Here is a 13,043-nt window from a genome sequence, read left to right as displayed (position 1 = left end):
CTTGAACTCCTGACCTCAAGTGATCCACCCACCTTGGCCTCCCAAAGTGCTGGGATTACAGGCATGATCCACTGCGCCCAACCTGTGAATACATTTTTTTTAAAAGCAAAAAGAAAATCTGTTTTCTTTGATTTCTCTTTAATTCACATGGCTTAACCTGTAACCTCTATACAGATGATTTCCAGTTCTACATCTATAGCTCTGAGTGATTACCTATACCCCAACGGTGTATGTCCAGCTGTTCTTATTTCTTGAACACCCGCTTTCTTTCAATGCCATGTCTTCAGATGATCCTTCTTTCCCCTCTTCCCTTGTCCTTCATGCAGGGAGTCTTTTCTATTAGGAGTAACAGTATTGCTACATGCTTCCAAAATAGAATCTTGATTATGATTTCCATGCTGAGCCTTTTCTTCCTCTAGTCCTAGTTTATTATTGTGTTCAGTTCATTCTTCTTCCAAACTTCTCTTAGAATCACCCTTGTCTCTCCACCCCCTTATAACAACCTTAGTCCATTTTACTATTATTTAACATGTTTAAAAGACTGTTTTCATTATGTCTCTCTCTCATTCAGAAACCTGTAGTAGCTTCTGCTTCACCCACACTGTCACTCCTGGCTTGCTTGTTGGAGAGTTTTCTGGCTTATTTCCTGGAGAGTTTTCTCTGCTCCAGTTAAGTCAGTCTCCTCTTGTGTCTTTAAGACTTAGTTATTCCATATTTTTGATATTTAATTTGTTGCTTATTCTCAGCTTCAGGCCTTTGTTTATGCAGTTTCCTTTCTTGGAATACCTTTGGTTCTCTCCTTTGTCTTTCTAAATTCTCCATGCAAGGTATAGTAGGAGGACTCTCACTGATATCCCACCTGCCCATCAGGTGTCATATTTTCAACTAAGTCCATATAATCTGCCTAGAAAAATGTGATCCATGTGATTTGTAATCCAGTGTGCTCAGAGCACTGTACAATCAGAGGAACCCAGGGCAGCAATAAAAGCACTTTTAAAATAACTAAAGTTATTGATTTGAATTTATCAGACATTACAATGGGGATTCCTAGACCACCATTATATGAACTTAAAAATCTCACCTTTCCATTAATTTCCCTCATCTGTATCAGCTGTCTGTGTGAGTCTTTCACCCCAAAATTATCCTTCAAAACTCTATTCTTCACTTTAGCAACTAAAATGAACTGTTCAAGGAAATACGGGAGTTGGATGATGACAAACAAAAAATGTATTAGGCCTATCTTTTGGTAAAGGGGAAGGCTGAGAGGAGAGGTGACTGAAATAGTTAATATCATGAAGGAAGTTAGTAAGTTATTCATCTATTTGCTTACTTATTTGTACCTGCACATTGTTTCAGAAAGAATTTAAGTCAGCATTTAGCAATATTAAATAAACTAAGATAATTAATTAAAAGTGGGTGAGAAGGAAAGAAACAAAAAGGACATGAAATTCAGAATACAAATAGAGTTTAAAATGTAGTATGGACCATAAATTTGTCTATAATCTTACTAGAGAAAAATATGAAATGGATAAAAACACAATTTTTCATGTTCTCCTAGAACCCTGGGAATAGAGTTTAGAAGAGTTTATTTTAGGGAAAATAAATATATTTTCAAAGCAGTGAGTAAAATGTACTATATTCATTGTCCGTAGCAGTGGTATAGGCTAACAATGTGAGTTGATTTAGAAAGGATAATCAGTTTCATACTAGATTAAACTAAGACATGTGGAAAATGTATTAATCTCAAGGTTAATACAGATACCATATTGTGCATTCATAGAAATGTTCAAGAAAGAATGCTGTCCTAGTCAATTATAATATGTTGCATTATAATGTCTTTTATCATTTTGTAAACTTTCCTCTTCATGTGGTTTAAAAAAGTATTTTCAGGTCTTCCTTAGCTAAGCAGGTCATAACTGTACACTGAGTCCAAGAAGTATAATCAGTGTGAGTAAACAGTCCATTCATTTTAACTACTAATTTTCTTTTATGGTGACAACATGATGCTTTGATTCATGGCCAGTCCATTTTGAGCTGTATATATTTCTTTCCACTGGGCTTTTTGTTTCTACTATGCTTCTATTCAATGTAATCCTGTTTCGTATTTATCTATATATTTTCCGCCCTAAACATATTAAGCTATCTTTGGTTTCATTATATTCATATTACATGCTATGTGGGTATTTCCTTTTATTTAGTTTAGCAAGATGTGTTTAATCATTCCTTCAGTAAATGCATTCAAAAAATGTTCTCCATGTAAGGCATTGTGCTAGGTGTCAATGGTGAAGGAAGAGGCAGGCAATGACATTTGAGACAAAGTCCCTTTCCTCATATTATCACATGTTGGTGAATAAATCAATTGTATTTGCCTACTTGACCACAGTATGTGATACCATTGTCTACTCCCTCCAACTTGAGATATTCTCTTGATTTCCTCCTGAGATATTTACCCACTTTTGTCTTCTTTCTTTCCTGTTGCTGCTTTTCTGTTTCCTTTGCAGGTTCCTCTGCTTTAACCTGGCAATTAAATATCGAACGTTGTTAGTATTCTATACTATAACCTTTTTTCTTAGATGATGTTATCATTTCTATTATTTCTTGCACTCCTTGTGTGCCCCCAAATCCATATCATTAATTTTAATCTCTCCTAAGACGACAGATCCATAATATATGGGTACCAACCATACATGACTACCTTCTTGAAATTTACACCTGGAAATCATAAAGACATCTCAAACTCACCATGACCAAAACTGGACTTAGGATGTTCCCCTCCAAACAGATCCTCTTCTGCTATTCCCTATCTCAGCTAATGGTACATCCATCCAATTGTAGAAGCCAGAGACTTAGACTTAGGAGGCAATTGGACACCTTTTTTATCTCCTACATACCAAATCCATTACTAAGTCTCATTAATTTTAACTTCTAATATCTACTCTCCATAGTACCAGTTTCACCTTAGTCCCAACTACCATCATCTCTCTCTTAACTACTCCAGTGACCACTAGCATTCTTCCTGTGTATATGTTGCCTTCCATTTCTAATATTCTCCAACTGTAGCAAGAGTTTTCTCAAATCCAAATCTATTTTCAAAACTCACATTTTATCATGGCATACTTATGGCTTACCTTCCATGAATTTACCATTATCCTTAAGTATGTATAAAAAACTAGCATAGCGTATAATATCTACATAGATGTGACTCTTACCCACTTCTCAACCCTCTTCTGATACCCGCTACTCTGTGAATTCTGCTTTCCACACATTTGCCCCTTTACATTTTCTTTCTATTCCATGTTCCTTTCTGCCACAGGATCTTTGCACATGCTTTTCCCTTTCACTAAAATGTCTTTCTCCTTCACATTGGTAATGCCAGCTTATCTTCATCTCTCAGCCCAAATGTGACTTCTGCAGGGAAGCCTTTTATCAACCCCGAAGACTAGTTAACTTCATTTTTACTACAACTTCTAATAGCATTTTTACTTTTTTTTAATGAGTTTTTTAAATTGTTATTTTATCTTTATTTGTATGATCTCTTAAACTATATATGTATCCTCCACTAAATTCTGTAAGAATAAGGAATTTCTGCTTTTTGCTTACTGTTATGTCTCCATGGTTTAGCATATACAAGTTAAACAATAAATATTAGTTGAATGAATGAATAAAAAATTCTAACTAGTATTGTGCCCCCTAAGTGCTATATTAAAGTATTGTATTGCATAAATGCTATAATAAATGGTAGGGACATTTGATCTGTGTGGTAAGGCCCAGGCAGGGGAAGCACTGTCTTAATGAGGAGGTGACTTCTAGTATCCTTAGGAGAGAACATCTAGGGAGGAGTACAAAAAGAGTTTTGGTCTCCCAACTGCTGCTGAAAAACTGCTCTGCAGGACTGAGGAAAAGAGCTTAGAGATCTTGTCCTCTGATGAGGTGCCAAGCGTTGACATAGCGCCAATAGCTAGCGGAGAAGTAATGAGAGATTTAAACACCAGAGATCTTAAATGGCTGTTCCAGAGTGTGGATGGACAAGCAGTATGAAAAGATTTTCAGAGGGAAGTCAGTGTCTATGGAACAGTTATTTTAAAAAGTGAAAATGTCAACCGAACTAAGTATTTAGCATATGGACCTAGATATCCTAAGGTGTGTATCTTTTCTATCATGGTTTAAATATATTACATGATTATATTACATAATTCAGAATATAGAAATGAAGCCAGCAATGTGATAATAGGAAACAGCTATAGGTTTTCACATTGGTTTGCATACTTGTTTAGTTCTGTGATTTTGGAAAGTTAGCCTAGGCGTGCTTCAGTTCAGTTTCCCCATATATGAAACAGTTTATATTTTGGTGAGGATGTTGAGACATAAATACAAAACAATCTTATTAATCTTCTTGAAGACAGCATGCAATCCTATGGTCTATTTCCTCCATCTTGAAACATCTTCTTCCCTTGACTTCTGAGATATTCTCATGGGAGGGTCATGAAGACTCCATGAGGTCAAGTGCCTCAGTGGCATTCATCACATGAATACTAAACTATCATTCATAGCTGCTGTTAGTAAAGGGCTATATATTTCAGAGAGTGGCAAGTTTTATCAATTATCTAAACGTGTTGAAAGGACTTACTTCAAGTATGATAAAGTGGAAGAAATATTGAACCTCTTTCTCACTGGGTCAGGAATGTGATGCTAGGGGAGACTTTTTCTGAACTTCCCTTAACAGATCAATATCTGATAGACAGGAGCCAATAATAGTCAATGGCTCCAGGGAGGTAACTTCTGCTCCTCAAAAGGATGGTTGAGTTATTCAGTGTTGTCCAATGTCTTGGTGATTCAGGTGCTAGATTAGTATTGCTTGGAGGGAGCCCAAAACTGATGGCTAGAATATAATTTCAGTTGTACACCAGGGAGTGTAGATACAACCAACCTTGAAAAAAATGATACTCTTTAAAAATGTCAATCCACATTAGTGGACAAAGTTCTTTTAAAAATCAAGGCAAATTCTGTATATAAATATGCAGGTGAACTCTATCTGATTTCTAGTTATTAAATCATCTTTAAATATAAATATCATAGAGACTTGGCTATACCCATTATAGAGATTAAAATATATACAGATATTTTCAGTGCTATAACTGTGTATAGTTTACACACTTTTGGTTAAAGTGAAGAGGAAAATATTTTGGGTTCCTCTCAACTTTTTTTCTCAGGCACTAAAATTATCTTCCTGGAGAAAGATGACACAATTGCTTTAAATATTTGTCTTTACTTCTTTTCCCAGAAGAGTTTGAAGGATACATTATGGAAAACCAAGAGTAGTACAACAGTAATATGGGGACTTCCTTTCTCCTTTTGTTTCCCCACATTAGGGCTTTCATCCTCAGTTTCTCTTTAGTTATCCCCTTGCCTTTGTTCTCTGAATCATGTAACTTATGGTCTCTGGTATAAACTTGGCCCAGTAACCCATGCCAAGAATCATCTGGTTGAAATCAATTTCTAGATACCTTGAATAACATGGCTTCAATTTGGGAATAAGGTTTGAGACCACAAACTTGATTTTGGGTCAAAAATGTCGTATTGTCAGTCAGGAGGTTGAATAAAGCCAGACATTCTCAAAGCTGGAAAATATAACATAGGCACCAAATATCAATCAGGTTGAATGGGAGAAAACATGGAGTAATGGAATGAGCATAGGTTTTGAAGTCAGAGAGATCTGGATTCAAAGTTCAGCAGACACGCTTATTAGCTTGGACTAGTTTCTCAATACTCCTGAAACAAGAATTAAGTGAGAGGAACACTAAGTGCCCTCATACATGCCCTATTTTGGATTTCTCCAAGCAGCAAACCCTGAGACAAGGATTCAAATGAATGTAGTTTATTTTCTTAGTGGAAGAAACACCAGAAGGGGAGTGGGGAGACAAAGAGAGAAAGAGAGCAAATAAAAATTTGTGTAATCAGCCAGGTGCAATGTCTCCCACCTGTGATCCCAGCACTTTGGGAGGCCGAAGTGGGCCGATCACAAGGTCAAGAGATCGAGACCATCCTGGCCAACATGGTGAAACCCCATCTCTACTAAAAATACAAAAATTAGCTGGGTATGGTGGTGCATGCCTATAGTCCCAGCTACTCAGAAGGCTGAGGCAGGAGAATCGCTTGAACCCGGGAGGTGGGGGTTGCAGTGAGCTGAGATCATGCCACTGCACTCCATCCTGGCAACAGAGTGAGACTCCATCTCAAAAAAAAAAAAAAAAAAAAAAATTGTGTAATCAAGCTAACTACCATAGGAGTGACCAGAACTTAAACTTAAACCTCTGGGGGGAAATTCTGAGAACCAGTATAAAATACATGTTTCAGAGTTATCCCAACAAAGGAGCAAGGATGCTGAGGTATTTATACCCCAACTCTTCTCAGTCATTGGTTGAGGGTCACTCTGATAGTGTTAATTCCTGCCACTTGCAGCCTGTCTTGCTGAAAAGTACAAGAAATCCAGGCTCTAACGGAGGTGAGCCAGGCCAGTGTGAACTGATAAATAAGGACAAGAGGATATGGGGTGATATAATTTGGCTCTGTGTCCCCACCCAAATCTCATCTTGAATTGTAATCCCCACATGTCAAGGGAGGGACCTGGTGAGAGGTGATTGGATCATGGTGGCAGTTTCCCTGACGCTGTTCTCGTGGTAGTGAGTTCTCACAAGATCTGATGGTTTAAAAGTGTTTGGCAGTTCTCCCCCTGCTCTCTCTCTCCTGCTGCCATGTAAGATGTACCTTGCTTTCCCTTCGCCTTTTGCCATGATTTTAAGTTTCCTGAGGCCTCCCCAGCCATGGGAACTGTGAGTCAATTAAACCTCTTTATAAATTACCCAGTCTCAGGTAGTTCTTTAGAGCAGTGTGAAAACGGACTAATACATGGGATCATTGACAATGTCTTCTATGGCCCTACCCTTTATACCACTGAGATCTACTTATTCCCTATGTTAGGTTCCCTGAATTCTATCATTGATTCTTCAGGTTCATTGCTGGTTACAATTTATTTATGTATTTAAGCTTGATGACAATGGACTTAGTAGGACAGTATACAGTACCCCCTGCTGCAGATATTTCTGAATCTGCAAGTGATATTTATTATTAGATTCTTCTACCACCTATTCCATCTTCCCCTCATCATTGGCCATCATCTCTGCTGATTTACGTTATTTGCCCAGTGGGGTCACTGAGACCTTTATCCTTGAGGTGCTGAACTCCTGGTTACCATTCCCTTATCAGACTTGGTTACTGAAGTCTTCTGAATGTGATAGTTGTCAGTCATGAAAGCATTGAGAGATGCCCTGGTGAATCTCTAGAGTTACAGATACTCCTCCCTGCTCCCCTTATGCAGTAGCAAGCCCAGCTCCTCATGATAAATAGGGTTAATCACCCCGACCAGCGTAGTAATTCCTTTCTTTGCCTGATAGACTGCTGGCATGGGGAGCCAAAAATGACCAGATGGCAGCTATAACTTTAGGTTTAGTGGGATCCTAAATGGTCCCCTTGTAGAGGTGTGTATACCCCATCCCACCCCACCATGGAAACCAGAACCTCTGCTCCTCCAGAGCTTATAGTTATTGGGATAGGAGGCACAAATTTGTCAAGTGGATTATCAGAATCTTTGGTGGGAGGGGCTGCTCCTACTTTCACCCCTTGTCTCTCAGACCTATGTAGTTTGTCTGTTGAGGACACAGTGCCATATAATGGCTGTTGGCTAAAAGTAAGTATCAAGTCTTGAGGGACAGTGTTCTAGCACCACTGAATGTCATTCCCAAGCTATGAATTTTGGAGTCCATTCCAATTTTCTGCTAGTCTTGCAGCTTCTGCATGATATATAAACGGTAGGAACAATGTACCCCATGGTCATGTGGCCTGAGCAATAAGGCTACTCATATCCTAGTCTGAACCTACTGCAGAGCCTTCTCTTGGCCTGAGCCTTACCTCACATCAAGTTGGAAATTAGGACAGTATGACTGATACAGCTAAGATTTTGTTTAAACATTCTATTGCAGCATGAGTACATACCAAAAACTTGAAGAAAGTTTGGGAAATAATTGATGAATTTTCATAAACATACCTGAATGTAGCTAAGATTTTTCACAATGATTTTATAAAAATAGTTTGATAGTTTCATAAACCAGTAATGCTTGGACCCCATTACTACTTGGAATTTAAAAATTCTTTAGGCCAGTTTGTGCCCCAGAAATACAGCACTTATTGGAGTATCAGCTGAGTACAACCCCGTCATAAATTCATCCTGTCTCCTAATACAAGATTTATGAGTTCTATGGGATTTATAACATTTTCCCCTCTTTGTATTATGGTGGAATTCAACATGTACATATTTGATACATACATACGTGTGTGTGTGTGTGTGTGTGTGTGTATAAAATTTCCCTTTCTGTCATTTTTTGTAAGGCTAATCTCACTTTCACAGCTCCACCAGCTCAAAGGCTGAGGGAACATATGCTTCTCCATATGCCCAACACAGATTCCTCAATGCATTTATTACTCAGAGCTTGGTGATTGAAGAATGTTTGTACTATTTTATTTTTCCTCATAGTGAGTCATTCTACTGTACATTTAAAAATCTGTGATAAGTTGAAAGATCCAAGAATTGAGGTACATGTCAACAAACAGCTTTCCATCTGGTAAATGAGAGATTTTATTTATAACCAGGTATTCAGATACAGTGGTATAAAGTGACATTCAAATGATTTTATTCCATGACTGAAGGGCTAAGGAAAACACTAACCATGTCCAATCCATTCACCACACTGCAACCAGATCAGGAAACTCCTCTGCCTTAAACTTTCCAATGGGCCTAAAATCCACACCTTGGGATATTAAGGCCCTCCACAATCTAGCTCTCGGCTCCTCCTTCAGACTAGCTCTCAAAGATTCCCTTTCCTTTCTACACTCCAGCCAAATGGGATCTTTCAGTTCATTAAATGCCTTAAGTTAGCACTCAACTCAAGCATAATATACAGGTAGGAAATGTTCAAAACCCAAATCAATGTTAATATACAACTTACTACCAAGTAGCATTTTTCATCCATTGAACCCCAAAGGAGCATCTAGAAGTCAGTGTTTAGGGTTTAGGATGGAACTAGGGACAGCCATTGTGAGGATCTGTTTTAGATTTTTAGTCCAAAGGCTCAGCTAGTGAATTCTTCCTTTGGCACCACATTGGGAACTACTGCAGAAGTCAGACCCAGACTAATCTGCAAAATAATTCAGAACTCCTGGGATGTTCAGAACTGATAGACTTGATTCCTCTGGCCCTTGAGTTTAGTAACACCCTTCTTCTCTCTTTACCACTCACCCAAGGAGGGAGGTTTCCTAGCTAACAGTGCCCCACCAATTGCCTAAGGAGTTATTCCAATTTGAGACATGTTATCAGAGTTTTACATGGGAAACCTGAGTTGGCCCAAAGTTTAAGCACAAGCTGATGGATTTTGTGTATCATAAGGTTATGAGATGTTCCAAACACCATTCCAAGCCAAGGGGGAGGTGATCCGGGACTTTTTCATTTTGTGTCTTTGAATCTTCTCACTTTTGTTTCAGCCAGCCTTTTGGCAACGCGTCCTCATCATTTTTTTTTCTTTAAGTTTGCCTACTCATTTATGAGCAGAAAAATCAATCAGTTAACATTTAGAAAGCCTTTAAATGTGCTTAGTTCACTAGTAGAAGCTTTGGGATATAAAGCAAGTGTCTTCACAAAGTTTGAATCTGGGTGAATTGAACAGATAAAACTTTAGTTGATGAAATAATAAAGCTAAAATGTGTAAGCTTGCCACTGTGAAGATAAATTTCTAGTGAAGACTTCACTGGGATAGTGAATTTTTTGTGGCAAATCAAAGGAAGAGTAGGATTAAGATAAAGATAAAAGGTTATAGGGAGTTTATTGCATGGATGGTATCTTAGCTCTGGCTGCTATAACAAATATACCATAGACTGGGTGGCTTAACACACATTTATTTCTCATGGTTCTGGACGCTGAAAGTCTAAGATGAGATACAGCACAGTTGCATACTAGTGAAGGCCTTCTTCCAGGTTTCCCATAGTGAACTTCTTGTATCCTTATGCAGAAAGAGGTCAGGCTAACTCTGTAGCCTCTTTTAGAAGGACTGTAATCCCATTCATGGGGTCTCCACTTTCATGAACCCAGTTATCTCCCAAAGCCCCCATCACCGGATACATTGGGATTAGGGTTTCAACATATGAATTTTGAGGAGGGGGAGCACAAACATTTAGCCCATTGTGGGTGCAGCCAAGGTGGACCTGCGCAAAGGCAGAGGCAGGAAAGAGGATGCTAACTGGTCCTAACCCTACTGCCTGTGCTTCAGAAAGCACTGCCTACATGCATCAAGCCTTACCATGCATGCAACAGAATCTCCTGGAGAAAGATTGTCGAAACACAGATTTCTGCCCTATCCCCTGCTCCCTGCCCCCACTCCCCACCCCAGAATTTTTGATGAGATGAGGCTGGAGAATTAGGATTTTAAACAAGTTCTCAAGTGATGTTGATGCTGCTTGTTTGGGGCCCAAGCTTTGAAAACCACTGGTCTAGACTGTGTTGATAACTGGATGGCTTAAAACACAGTAAATTGCATCTGCTAATGATAATGCTGCCAATTGCCTCTCTCAGTGATACCCTTTGCTCTGAATTACTTTCCACCTTGAAGCATATGATGCTCCCATTCTCACCTCTAGATTGCTCAGTCCACCTTCCCTTCCCCATGCCGCCCTATTCCCATGTCCTTAAGGCTGTCACCAGATTGAGTTTAGCTATTTCCTGCCTTTTTTGTTGTTGTTCTCCTTGTAAGTTGATTTCCCATTTTTTGACTGTTAGCCAATCTAAATTTTAGATTTCTAGATTTTAGAAGGGAAAAGTAAATAATGTTATCAGTTCCTTTGCTCTCCTGCTGATTCACTGATAAATGAAAGTGGTGATGTGAGAGACCTGATTTCTATTTTCTGTTCAACACTGATGATAATTTTTCAAGCAGAAGCATATCTGCCTTGGAATTCTTTCCCTTTGATGAAATGATTACGCAAGTAGGTAACAGTGTAACAGCAGTAGTTCTGATAATTGAATGTTGATGTAAGGCTTTACATATTAAATAATTAGATTATGGTTGATCCTTGACAGAAGCTTTGAATTTTTTTCATCTGCAATCACAGTATAGAGCACAGTATATAGCAAATTACAAACTAGCGAAACCCATCAGAACTTCTCTCAATTAATAATGAAAGGAGTTAATAGCACATAGTAGGCATTCATATATTAGGTGAATAAACAAATGAATGCATTCCAAAAAATGCATAAATAGTTTTTCTTCCCTCCAGGAAACAAAAACAGACATAGTTCCATGAAATATAGGCATGGGTATTTTGTATCAGTTTTAAATTTGGCAGGGTACCAAATGTTAATTTGCTTTTAGCTAGTTGAGATTAAATGTAATTCCTTCCCCAGGCAACCCTAAAGTAAGTAAGCATGAAAGCATTTTCAGAGTAATCTGGGAGGAATTGACATTTAAAGGAGCTAGCATTACATCTGTACTTTAAGGCTATTAATTTCATAGATAAATTAACTTCATTACTCTATCTTTATCTTGCATTTTGAAAGGACTCCATCAACTGGAGGACTGAAAGCTGAGGGTCAATTGAAACTGCTCTTATCCCAGCCAGGTTGTAACTGGAACTTGCTTCTGGAAACCCTTCTGCATCATGATGGACTTTTACTGAAAATCTTGCTGAAGAGCTCAAGTGAGTATGAGTAGTTATAAGAATGTCCTCGAAAAACCTAGTCATTACTCGAGTTGAATAACGGTTTTTTTCCTAGGCAAACATTAGAAGAAGGATGTAAACCAGTGGCATGTATCAACATTCAGTTGGGTTAGCAGCAAACAAAAGCATTAAATCGCTTTACCAACCTATTTGAAAGAATTTATTTCAAGGACTCTGAATGAGAGAAAACTATATTTTTATATGACACTGTTCTATCACAATTACCATTATATAGAAATGTATCAATATGCAGGGTTTGAAATGCCTAAAAAAATTGTAGGAATGCAGTTATGTTTCCAAAGCACAATCTGAATTAGACCTAGAGAGAGAGAGAGAGAAAGAGTATTAGATTAACACTGGGAATTTCAGTGTATCATGAAGAGTGCTTGTGCAACTTACAAACAAGCAAGCTGTGGCCTACAGCTATATCCGTTGGAGCATAGAGTAGTAATCACCAGAAAATTCTGAATGGAAATTGAGGAGTAATATAAGACTGTGCTTCTCTTAATTAGTTTCTTTTTTTCCCCTGTAAATGCTTTTTAAGAAAATGGTAAGTAATGTTATGTCAGTATAATATTACATCTCATTGTAGTCCCACTTCATCTAGGAAGAGCTTTTCACCATTTTCTCATACTCCTGTGCGTCTCTCCTATTCCGTACCACAAGTGAAGCCTGATTACTTTATCAATTACTAGTTTCATTGTAGGTTTCCCAAATCAAAATCTTTCTTCTCTAATTCCCTATCACCTGCAGGACCCAAGTCTCTTCACCATTCAAATATGATCCAGAATAGTTTTCTAACCTTTTCCCCACTATTTCCTTGCACACACCACCCACTTACTCCTGTAACAGTTGTTGTCCCCAAAGCCCCAAGCATGCGTTCACTCCACACCTTGGCTCACCTGTCTTTCCTACTTAAAGACCTGCCATAAACTACTTAGCTTCCACCAGTCTGCAAAGACCAGCTGATGTTTCAGAGCTTTGAATGCTCCATCTTACACTGATCTCTTCCTCCCCTGAACTTCATACTGAACTTTCATCTTGGCTACTTTATTTGCCCTTAGCATGCACTGCCTTGTATTTTTATTGTGTTTATATATGAATGAGGCTAATGTCATTAGGCCCTACCAGCCTGTTAGTATACAAATGAGGTTCATAGCCTTTCCTTGTGTAAATAGCTCCAGTCATTTCTGGTAATTTTTGTTATCTCGCATCTGCTCAGGACC

General features: G+C 38.3%; 1 protein-coding gene across 15 annotated transcripts in view; it reads left to right on the top strand.

Moving 5' to 3' along the window:
• The window catches only part of KIAA0825 (KIAA0825 ortholog), a 473,576-nt gene that overhangs the window by 161,922 nt on the left and 298,611 nt on the right, over positions 1-13,043 (top strand). For all 15 annotated transcript variants that reach the window (XM_073993835.1, XM_073993834.1, XM_073993826.1 and 12 more), the window contains one exon: positions 11,657-11,796. In XM_073993835.1, the coding sequence (XP_073849936.1) occupies positions 11,657-11,796 (140 nt within the window). The remainder of the gene's footprint in view (positions 1-11,656; positions 11,797-13,043) is intronic.

This window comes from Macaca fascicularis, chromosome 6 (assembly GCF_037993035.2).
Source record: "Macaca fascicularis isolate 582-1 chromosome 6, T2T-MFA8v1.1".
Lineage (NCBI taxonomy): Eukaryota > Metazoa > Chordata > Mammalia > Primates > Cercopithecidae > Macaca > Macaca fascicularis.
The sequence above is the reverse complement of the archived record's forward strand: the minus strand, read 5'-3'. Positions and strand labels throughout refer to the sequence as shown.